An 11,910-nucleotide genomic window follows, 5' to 3' on the forward strand; every position below is an offset into this window, starting at 1 on the left:
CACACAAGCACAAGAGTCCACCGAAGGACCGCCCTGCAGATTTACTATTGGTTCTGCAACGTAGGGAGTTTTTTAAACTCTGAAATTGTATCCGCCCATCTAAACACAAAATCAGGGAGAAAGTCATCAGTCTTTAGTTAAGCAAAGCGTCTAAAGACTGACTTGTGAGTCTAGCAGGTGACCCTTGTGTCACTGACAAGGCTCTTCTCATAGAGTCAGTCGATGCAGTAGCCTCCGTAGCACTGGTGCTGCAGAGGGTGATCATTTTGTAGCACCTGTCACGATAATAAATTTTGCTGGGCGATTAATTGCGTCAGAAATTATTGCGATAAGCGATTTAGGAATGCAAAGAAGAAAATTTAAATATCTGGAATAACGTAAAAATATCTAAATATATAAATAAAACCAAGAAACAGACTGTCAGTCTCTCTCTCTCAGGTGTGCAGTTAAGTTGGTCGTATTCGCTCTTTTTGTTGAGATGGTTTTAGAACAAACCTGGCACACCGGCTCGTCCAAATTACTGGGCTGCCCTCTGTCATTTGGTTTAAATCCAAAACACTCCCACACAGGGGCCGTGGTGTTTGGTTTAGGAACAAGTTCCATGTCTTTCTCTGACACTCAACTCTGTTTTCTTCTCCGCCTCATCTCCCCCTCACGAAGATTGCACTGTGTGTGTGTGTGTAGCCCATAGCCCCGCCTCCCCCACAGAGACAAAGACACTCGATGACAAGAGCTTTCCCTCCGTTCATTACGCTAATGAACCAACTCACCTGGCTGCAGACGATGCACGGAAGTGAACGCTCTTGTCGTCCAGTCTCTTTGGTGGAGAGAGACGAGGAAAACAAACACGCATGAATATGGCAATTAATCCCTTTTAATTTACCGTGCAATTAACCGACTTATGGCATATGGCGACAGGCCTACATACTGCTCTGCTGAAACCTCCTTAGTGGCCTCTTCAAAAGGCCCGAGGCCTTCAGTGGCCTGGCTAATGTGGGACCATTCTGCATCATTTAGGCACATGTTGTTTCTCCCAAGAGACAAAGTGCTGTTGTGACGGCTTGTTGTTGCTCATACGTCTGTTAAGCATGTACAACACTGAGTTCCATCAAGTATCCACTGCTTGGGTTAGTCAGTGCTGTGGCAGGTGCATCTGACTTTGTACTTCTCTTAGTTGGTCAGTTGCTCTGGTGCTGTGGTGGAAGAACCAAACAACAGCACTGCATTTCTCCACGATGGACTCAAGACTTGTGTCTGCCTTAATGGAGTCCTCACAATGAGGTGGAGTGTGTGAGAAAAACAAAGGAATATGTTTCTAGCAAGTTTCACACACAGCAGAGACCATATTGGCTCCATTGTCCGTAATGACTGCATGAACCTTACTGCTGATGCCCCAGTCATCACAGTTCACATATATTGTGTGTGCTGCACAGCTACATGGATTGTTGCAAGATTGTAGACAGCCTCTGCCAGCCCTTGTCAATAAAATGTCCTGACAGAGTCAAATAAGCTTCAGTGGTTCTTGCAGTCCACATATCGCTTGTTAAATCCAGACTGCTTACTGATTGTACCGAGTCGTTTTGGAATTTCAGCCCTCATCATGGATTTCCAACCAGGGATGTGGTATCGAGGGTCCACCACCTTCATGAAATGACGGAAACCTTGATCCTCCTGAAAAGGATCAAGGTTTCACATCACAACAGGGAAGATGAATTTTATTTGCTATATAAGATATTAAGGATTCCATTAGATATTAGGGCTTTACAATTAATTGTGAAATAATCCAAATCACATTATGGCTAAGTGTCTGAATCACAAGAAGCTGCAGTGATTTTTTATAGTTTGTGAAAAACAGTATTATAATTAATGAAATATGAAAATCATGTTTTCCAGATGTAAGAAAACATTTTACAGATAAAAACCAAACATCACAATTTTAATATTTTCTTTTCAACAAAAAAAAAACTGTCAGGCAAAGATGAAAAATCCCCAAAATTGTGTATCTCATATTTTCTTATCTTTTTTATTACTCTGAGCCAGAAATGTTTAACTTCAGTAAATTCATCTTTATGAAGTGTGTCGTGTTAAAATCAGATTGTGATCATAATATTAAAGGATTCAGGAACAGACACAACACAAGCATCGTCTGTATCACGACACAGACGTCACAGTGCTGTCTGGACCTGGATACACTTTGCTTTGTGCAAACTCTCCAGCAGGGTCTGTGGCCGCACAGCGGGTGGTGCAGGAGACTGGAGCTCAAGCCCACTGTGGCTCTCTGGATGTGTGCTCTTCAGATGTTGGAATAAATTACTTGTGTTGCTGCTGTGTGCAACTTTATTGTCACACACTTGGTACCTTGCCGTAACTTTAGCAACTGGTGAAAAATAACACCACGCCACGCTTCATTTTTTTTCTGTTTGTCACACATTCATGCTGGCTGTGTCGGCTGAGTCGCACGTTTGACGCTCATGTCTCAAGTGTCCTTGTCACGTTACACGGGCCAGCTCAGTACTCCGCCAGGCACAGAGGTGTCTCGGCACATTCATTGAAGTAAGCTATCTCAAACAGTTGAAAGTGATGCATGCACCCCCAATTCTTATTTGTTAGTGAATATTGATATGTGTTTAAGGAAACTGATGCCAATTGAGTAGAGTGTGAGTATCGATATATCGATACCACAGGATCAATACGCCCATCCCTAGCACCGACATTAGCCTGATTGCCAGAGCTTAGCTAACGATAGTCACCCAGTGTAGCACTGACATTAGCCTGATTGCCAGAGCTTAGCTAATGATAGTCACCCAGTGTAGCACTGAAGTTTGCCTGATTGCCAGAGCTTAACTAACGATCGTCACCCAGTGTGGCACTGACGTTAGCCTGATTGCCAGAGCTTAGCTAACGATAGTCACCCAGTGTAGCACCGACGTTAGCCTGATTGCCAGAGTTTAGCTAACGTAAGATCACCCAGTGTAGCACTAAGATTAGCCTGATTGCCAGAGCTTAGCTAACGTAAGATCACCAAGTGTAGCACTAAGATTAGCCTGATTGCCAGAGCTTAGCTAACGATAGTCACCGAGTGTAGCACTGACGTTAGCCTGATTGCCAGAGCTTAACTAACGATAGTCACCGAGTGTAGCACTGACGTTAGCCTGATTGCCAGAGTTTAGCTAACGTAAGATCACCCAGTGTAGCACTAAGATTAGCCTGATTGCCAGAGCTTAGCTAACGTAAGATCACCCAGTTTAGCACTAAGATTAGCCTGATTGTCAGAGCTTAGCTAACGTAAGATCACCCAGTGTAGCACTAAGATTAGCCTGATTGCCAGAGCTAACGTTAGTCACTGTGGCTCTTTTTTACATTTTAAAGATTTTCCCAAAAATCTTAAAATTTTTGACGAACTCGGTCTTGTGACAGCGAGTGGTGACGCTCAGTAGAGCTGAACGCCCTCCTTGTAAAGTTGATGCTGCGCTTTAGCCAATCACAATGGAGGGGGCGTGGCCGAGACGTGCCGGTGTCCCCAGGAAATGTGTACCTACAGAAACAGCAAGCTCCGCGTCCATAGCGACCGCTCCACCCAAAACGCCATCTTGTCAATGTGAAAAAAATATTTTTTCCAGTGGATGTCTTAGTTACAACATGATTGAGCTAACTGGAGTAGTTTCATGTCGTATCCGACAACGGGAGGCTTTTAACAGATGACGTCCTGATGTTAGCTTTGCTAACTGTCCCTGTCAGCTGCAGCCACTGATGCTTTCTAGACATCGTGATTTCCCATAACTGAATAAATACCACACATAGCAACACAAAACTGCTTTGCTAGCTCAGTCATGTTGTAACTAAGATATCCGCTGGAAAAAATATTTTTTTTCACGGACCGTTTATTGAGTTACTACCTTATTTTTATACAGTCTATGGTTATTACAGACACTGCTAACGGCTAACGTTAACAGCTAACGGTTAGCCCAGCTAATCTACGATAACCATGTTATTATTACAAAACGTGCACACAGAAATAGTAACGTTTGTTCAGTCATTGTGTTTATAGACTTAATAAACATTACATTAGTCTAAACGGTGATATAGTGACGTGAAAAATGTGATATATAGCTAAACTCTGCTGGTTTTCTACCCGAAGTATTTGTAAACAACACAGCGATTCCCTGGGGGCACCGCCGGAAGTGAAGGGCGTGAGCGATCGCCGAGGCCCCTGCACTTCCGTTAGTCAAAAAACTCCGGGCTGTGCCTCCAGAGGTAAAGGATGGAAAAAAATGTCCTCAGACGAGACGATAAAAAAGTTTTTTTTTTTAACCGATGGATTTCCAGATTGCTGCAGAAGGAACAGGAAGTGAACAGACGTAATGACACCACACTGTGTGAGCAGAGAATACCACTGATCCACGTCATGATGAATCCATATTGTTGTTGTGTGTTTTCAGGATTACATCTCAGAGTTTAAATTTAAAAGCGTGGTGGCTCAGGACCTCATTGACTACTTCCTGGGTTATTTCCCCGAGCTGCAGGACGCCGCCGTCTCCCAGAGAGAGGGTGAGGACGGTCGGACATGACTGAGACGTGTAGGGGTGGAAGAAATACCATCGTCTATAAATACAGGAAGTTTACCTGTAGACAGATGTAAGGCAATGACATCACTTCCTGTGTGTGTGGTCAGGTCTGGAGTTTGAGCGCTGGCTGAGCGGCTGTGGTCCTCCTCTGTACGAGCCTGACCTGTCAGCAGGAGGCACTCTGACCCGGCCCGTCCACGACCTGTGTGACCTGTGGAGGGGCGGCGAGTCCCCGGACCTGCAGACCCTGTCCCCCTTCGACCTGTCCTCCTGGAGCACCTTCCAGATCGTCCTGTTCCTGGACCACATGCTGGACCTGTCCCCTCTGCCCCAAGGTACCACTGATACTAACAGCATGCTGGACCCCAGTGTCCTCAAACAAGACAATAATAAAGTCCCAGTGTCCTCAAACAAGACAATACTCAAGTCCCAGTGTCCTCAAACAAGACAATAATAAAGTCCCAGTGTCCTCAAACGAGACAACACTCAAGTCCCAGTGTCCTCAAACGAGACGATAATAAAGTCCCAGTGTCCTCAAACGAGACAACACTCAAGTCCCAGTGTCCTCAAACAAGACAATACTCAAGTCCCAGTGTCCTCAAACGAGACGATAATAAAGTCCCAGTGTCCTCAAACGAGACGATAATAAAGTCCCAACGTCCTCAAACCAGACGATAATAAAGTCCCAGTGTCCTCAAACAAGACGAAAATAAAGTCCCAACGTCCTCAAACCAGACGATAATAAAGTCCCAACGTCCTCAAACCAGACGATAATAAAGTCCCAACGTCCTCAAACCAGACGACAATGAAGTCCCAACGTCCTCAAACCAGACGATAATTAAGTCCCAACGTCCTCAAACCAGACGATAATTAAGTCCCAACGTCCTCAAACGACAATGAAGTCCCAACGTCCTCAAACCAGACGATAATTAAGTCCCAGTGTCCTCAAACAAGACGATAATAAAGTCCCAACGTCCTCAAACCAGACGATAATAAAGTCCCAACGTCCTCAAACCAGACGACGATAAAGTCCCAACGTCCTCAAACCAGACGACGATAAAGTCCCAACGTCCTCAAACCAGACGACGATAAAGTCCCAACGTCCTCAAACCAGACGACGATAAAGTCCCAACGTCCTCAAACCAGACGACGATAAAGTCCCAACGTCCTCAAACCAGACGACGATAAAGTCCCAACGTCCTCAAACCAGACGACGATAAAGTCCCAACGTCCTCAAACCAGACGACGATAAAGTCCCAACGTCCTCAAACCAGACGACGATAAAGTCCCAACGTCCTCAAACCAGACGACGATAAAGTCCCAACGTCCTCAAACCAGACGACGATAAAGTCCCAACGTCCTCAAACCAGACGACGATAAAGTCCCAACGTCCTCAAACCAGACGACGATAAAGTCCCAACGTCCTCAAACCAGACGACGATAAAGTCCCAACGTCCTCAAACCAGACGACGATAAAGTCCCAACGTCCTCAAACCAGACGACGATAAAGTCCCAACGTCCTCAAACCAGACGACGATAAAGTCCCAACGTCCTCAAACCAGACGACGATAAAGTCCCAACGTCCTCAAACCAGACGACGATAAAGTCCCAACGTCCTCAAACCAGACGACGATAAAGTCCCAACGTCCTCAAACCAGACGACGATAAAGTCCCAACGTCCTCAAACCAGACGACGATAAAGTCCCAACGTCCTCAAACCAGACGACGATAAAGTCCCAACGTCCTCAAACCAGACGACGATAAAGTCCCAACGTCCTCAAACCAGACGACGATAAAGTCCCAACGTCCTCAAACCAGACGACGATAAAGTCCCAACGTCCTCAAACCAGACGACGATAAAGTCCCAACGTCCTCAAACCAGACGACGATAAAGTCCCAACGTCCTCAAACCAGACGACGATAAAGTCCCAACGTCCTCAAACCAGACGACGATAAAGTCCCAACGTCCTCAAACCAGACGACGATAAAGTCCCAACGTCCTCAAACCAGACGACGATAAAGTCCCAACGTCCTCAAACCAGACGACGATAAAGTCCCAACGTCCTCAAACCAGACGACGATAAAGTCCCAACGTCCTCAAACCAGACGACGATAAAGTCCCAACGTCCTCAAACCAGACGACGATAAAGTCCCAACGTCCTCAAACCAGACGACGATAAAGTCCCAACGTCCTCAAACCAGACGACGATAAAGTCCCAACGTCCTCAAACCAGACGACGATAAAGTCCCAACGTCCTCAAACCAGACGACGATAAAGTCCCAACGTCCTCAAACCAGACGACGATAAAGTCCCAACGTCCTCAAACCAGACGACGATAAAGTCCCAACGTCCTCAAACCAGACGACGATAAAGTCCCAACGTCCTCAAACCAGACGACGATAAAGTCCCAACGTCCTCAAACCAGACGACGATAAAGTCCCAACGTCCTCAAACCAGACGACGATAAAGTCCCAACGTCCTCAAACCAGACGACAATAAAGTCCCAACGTCCTCAAACCAGACGATGATAAAGTCTCAACGTCCTCAAACCAGACGATAATAAAGTCGCAACGTCCTCAAACCAGACGATGATAAAGTCTCAGCGTCCTCAAACCAGACGACGATAAAGTCGCAACGTCCTCAAACCAGACGATGATAAAGTCGCAACGTCCTCAAATGAGACGATAATAAAGTCCCAACGTCCTCAAACCAGACGACGATAAAGTCCCAACGTCCTCAAACCAGACGATAATAAAGTCTCAGCGTCCTCAAATAAGAAGATGATAATTCTTCCTCATAAACAGCGTCTCAGCTTGTTGTTTGTCTCTGTGTGTCTCTGTGTCTGTCCCAGATGTGATGTCCAGCCTGTCTTCCTGTTACTCGTCCCTGTTTGACGGACTGAACGCAGAGGTTCAGGTGCGCTGGCTGCAGATGGTCGTGAGGAACTCGTTTTACCCAGAGCTGCCTCGAGTCCGAGCCTTCCTCCACAAACATGTGAGTCAAGGTAGCCTTTTAGTCCTTTACTGCTCTCCTGCAGTCTTGTACCTCACCAGCAGTCTGTGTCCTCCCTGCAGACGTCCAGGATGTACACGGTGCCACTGTACGATGACCTGGTTGCTGGGGTGATGAAGTGTGTTGCCGTGGAGATTTTTAACCAGACCCAGCGCCGCCTTCATCCCAACCTCAGACGGACGTTACAGCAGATCCTGTTCCAGAGCAGCGCTGCCCCGATCAACCAGAACGGCCCCTCTCTGTCCATCGTACCCGCCTCCCCCACCACCACGGCAAACGCCTCCTCCTCTGCTGCTACTGCTGCTGCTGCCGGAACAACCGCCACCATCGCTCTGCGGGACGTCAACGTCTCCGCGTGAAGTTCACCTGTCCTGTGATTGGTTGGTCGCTACAGGGTTATGATGTCAGCTGTTGTTAAGGGCGACTGCGCCGGCTGAATTTAAACTACAGACGCTGAAAGTTTGAACACTGTGATGAAGAACAAATGACAGGAAGTTCACTCCACAGAGCATATAGGTCAAAGGTCATGACTCCCTGATGATGATGTGACTGTGTTTTTTAAAAAAATACGGAGGAGGCTCAGATTAGACTTAAAAGTTCATCGTCAAACTTAGACCACCAGCCCAGAGACCGGTCCTCCCATCGGACGTCTGCCCGGAGACGGGTCCTCCCATCGGACGTCTGCCCGGAGACGGGTCGTCTGTGTCATGGTTTTGTGTGTTTTCCTGTCGTCTCACAGTCTGACAGAAACAAGGCCCCAGAACACCTTCATCATCATCATCATCATCATCATCATTGTTGTGAGAAACTGTTTGTGTCCACCTGTGTCTCAGGTAGAGGGACGATGCGTTCACTGTCGTTGTGTAGAACCAGCAGAACCAGGTGTAGCTGCTCCGTCTAACCCTTTAGTAACTCTACCTCCTGACCCTGACTGACGCCTGCAGACCAGCACTCGGGGCTCGACGCTGACGCATCACGTCACATGACTCAGCAGTAAATCTAAAACCAGCAGACTTCACCTGAGTGGCCTTAATGCTGCGTTCACTGCCGCTGGAAACGTTCAGCTCCGGTTCATCTTTGTCCCTTTAAAATGTTTTTTTTTCCTTCAGGAGCAATAAAAAGACTTTTATTGTGAAAACATCGAGGAGTAGCAGGAAGTGATCACTGGATTGACCCTGATCAATATTTAATAAATACCAATATTTTATTTATAGATTTGAAACATGTTGACTCCCAGCTGTCAGTGAACGCTCTTTGTAATGTGTGTTTGACTGCAAATTAAAAAACACTTGAAACTACAGATTGTTCTTTTGTTTATTTAAGATTTTTATTTTGAAAGATCAGTTTTTGTATTTCACAGTAAAAAAAACAACAAATTATTTTAAATTTAAGTTTAAAAACTTTCTCTAATTTTATTTGATGAAGACGTCAAGAAATAAACATAATTGATATTTTTATGATAAAGTCATCAGCAGGTTCTGGAATGTCCTGGAGGAAGTGTGACGCTTTCAAAATAAAAGCGGTTGCTGCTAATAGAAAACTGTGTGAACACATGTAAAATATGACTCTGGCTTTTATTACTCTTCATTTACTCTCAATAATAATAATTATTGTTGTAATTAGAATAATAACTTTATTGATCACACAGGAAATGGTCCATAACTTCCAAAATAAAACCAGAACCACGTTCTACAACTTTAAAGAGACAGGAAGCACTGACAAAACTAAAACTCAACGTCCGTCTGTAAAATTTGAAGAATTCTGTTAAGTTCTGTAAAAAAAAGTATTTTTTAATTACATTTTTTGAAAGCACGTTCTAAACAAACGGACGAAATTTTATTGAAAAATAAAACAAAAAAAACAATTACATTTCAAAGTTTGAAAAAAACTGTAAAAAAAAAATTGTAAAGGAGAAAAGTTTCACAAAATTGATGAAAATATTTAAAGAAAACATGTTTGGAAGACATTTCCTTTACAAAAAAATTAAATAAAATGTGATTTTTTTTTTGTTTTGTTTTGTTTTTTCCCCTGAAAATTTTTAAAGAAAAAGTTTTTCAGAAAATGTGCAGCCAGGTTTGAATGGCACGTTTTTTTTTTAAAGATTTTAAGAAAAGTCACTTTTTGAAAAAGAATTTTAAAAAATCCTGTTAAAAAATTTAGAAAATGTTTATTTTAAATGGTAAAGAAAACACAACCTTCCAAAGCATGTGGTTGGGTTCTGTCGCTCTGAACTAAAGCAGAGAGAATTCGAGAAGTAGAAATTAAAAATATAAATTGTGAAGATTGTGAAAATATAAATTAAATGTGCATCACGCTGCAGTGTAACGCTGGTTTGTAAAATATGTATGATGAGCTGAGTGTTTATAAATATATAAATATACACATCAAAACGTTTATGTAGGTGCTATATGCTGAGATATTGGTGTTTGTGTTTTTTGCTGACATCAGCTTCCAGCTTGACACCTTTCACGCATGTCACGTGGGTGTGGTCAGGGAGCAGTGATTGAGTGAATGGCTTATATTCACCTGTACATGGAGAGGGGGGGAGCAGGGAGTGTCATTTTTGTTGACTGAACAAACTAAAAACTGGATATTTGACCGTCTTGGCTTGTCTGTTTGTTCGCTGTTGGAAATTAATCTGGATACAGTCGGAAAACCTGGAAATGGCTTTGTCATTTGTGGCGAGTCAGCAGTGCGATGCTCGCTCACTCAGCCTCTCAGTGACTTCGTCTTTGTGTAGAGTCACTATAGTGTGTAATGCTCAGAGGTGGGTAGAGTAGCCACATATTGTACTCAAGAGTATTGTTGCTTTAAAACAAAGTAACTCAAGTAAAAGTAAAAAGTATTTTGCATTAAAACTACTCTGAAAAGTACAAGTTATCCAAAAAGTTACTCAAGTAAATGTAACTGAGTAAATGTAACTAATTACTACACACCTCTGGTAATGCTGCAGTGTAAAACACAATATAAACAACTCAACCTTATTTATATGTCACCTCTCATACAAACAAACAAATAAACAAACACACACAATCCACTGTGTGAAAACAAAGACAAATGATCATTAAAGTTCAAACAAACAAAATAAAATAAATAAATAATATGGACTAAAAATAAACAGCAACATGAGGTAAAAACTATATATTATTGTTTTATTATTATATTGTTATTTTTATATTTAAATACGATATTTTATACAATAAATACAACATGTGAAATCTAATTATTAATTATAAATATTATTATTATTATTGTTGTTGTTGTTGTTACAGGCGTGGCGGCGGAGGAGCACGCGCCCTGTGGACTTCTTCATGCCCTCTGCAGGAACCTGACGGCTTTTATTGTGAAGGACTCGACCGGAAGCGGACAATTTTACTGTGTGTTTCTTCTCGTGGCTTCCGGAGGAGACTGAGCATCAGAGAGCTGCAGCAGCTGGACCGACAGACACATCTGGACCGGGACAGACCTGCGGGGACAGACAGGAGGACAGGGGGACAGACACAGAGACAGACAGGTGGACACAGAGACAGACAGTTGGACACAGAGACGGGGACAAACGGTCAGGTGTGTCTCTCAGCATCCCCCCCCTCCCGTGTCTTCTCTCCTCCCTGTCTCCGGGCCGTGCCGGGCTCCATGGGGGACAGCATGGCGGAGGAGACCCGGGTCATCTATCACCTGGAGGACCAGGAGACCCCCTACCTGATCCGGATCAGCGTGCCCGCGCAGCGCGTCACACTGGCGGACTTCAAACACGTCCTCAACAAACCCAACGTCAAATTCTTCTTCAAGTCCGTGGATGACGACTTCGGGTGAGTCACGTGCCCCGAGTATCGATCAGGAGGATGATGATGGTGATGATGATGATGAATCGTGACGTCAGTGTGTTGTTTTTATTAATGATGTCAGTGATTCAAAACACTACGTCACACAGCTCATTAAATATGCAGACAAAAACAATGCAGACAGATTTATTTATTTATCTTAAAATAAAACAAAACAAACACTGAAGAAACAAAAACAAACGGTGACGTTAAGGGACTGATCATTACTTGTGAGAGGAGGGGCGGTGCAAAAGGGGGCGGGGCATGTCAGATATTTGTAAGCACTGGATATATTTTGGTTTAGGGGAGGAGCTTATGTTTTATTATGGTTTAGGGGAGGAGCTTATGTTTTATTGTGGTTTAGGGGAGGAGCTTATGTTTTATTTTGGTTTAGGGGAGGAGCTTATGTTTTATTTTGGTTTAGGGGAGGAGCTTATGTTTTATTTTGGTTTAGGGGAGGAGCTTATGTTTTATTATGGTTTAGGAGAGGAGCTTATGTTTTGCTTTTGTT

General features: G+C 43.9%; 2 protein-coding genes across 2 annotated transcripts in view; both read left to right on the forward strand.

Annotated features, from left to right (window-relative positions):
- Nucleotides 1-8,893, forward strand: part of rnpepl1 (arginyl aminopeptidase like 1) — a 17,121-nt gene extending 8,228 nt beyond the window's left edge. Inside the window, exons 8-11 of the mRNA XM_050058384.1 lie at nucleotides 4,440-4,548; nucleotides 4,673-4,900; nucleotides 7,418-7,560; nucleotides 7,641-8,893. Coding sequence (XP_049914341.1) covers nucleotides 4,440-4,548; nucleotides 4,673-4,900; nucleotides 7,418-7,560; nucleotides 7,641-7,937 — 777 coding nt within the window. The 3' untranslated portion in view covers nucleotides 7,938-8,893. The remainder of the gene's footprint in view (nucleotides 1-4,439; nucleotides 4,549-4,672; nucleotides 4,901-7,417; nucleotides 7,561-7,640) is intronic.
- Nucleotides 8,894-10,866: 1,973 nt separating this feature from the next.
- Nucleotides 10,867-11,910, forward strand: part of LOC126400599 (segment polarity protein dishevelled homolog DVL-3-like) — a 35,577-nt gene continuing 34,533 nt past the window's right edge. The window contains exon 1 of the mRNA XM_050061437.1: nucleotides 10,867-11,387. Within this exon, the coding sequence (XP_049917394.1) occupies nucleotides 11,212-11,387 (176 nt within the window). The 5' untranslated portion in view covers nucleotides 10,867-11,211. The remainder of the gene's footprint in view (nucleotides 11,388-11,910) is intronic.

The sequence above is a fragment of the Epinephelus moara genome, chromosome 2 (assembly GCF_006386435.1).
Source record: "Epinephelus moara isolate mb chromosome 2, YSFRI_EMoa_1.0, whole genome shotgun sequence".
NCBI lineage: Eukaryota > Metazoa > Chordata > Actinopteri > Perciformes > Serranidae > Epinephelus > Epinephelus moara.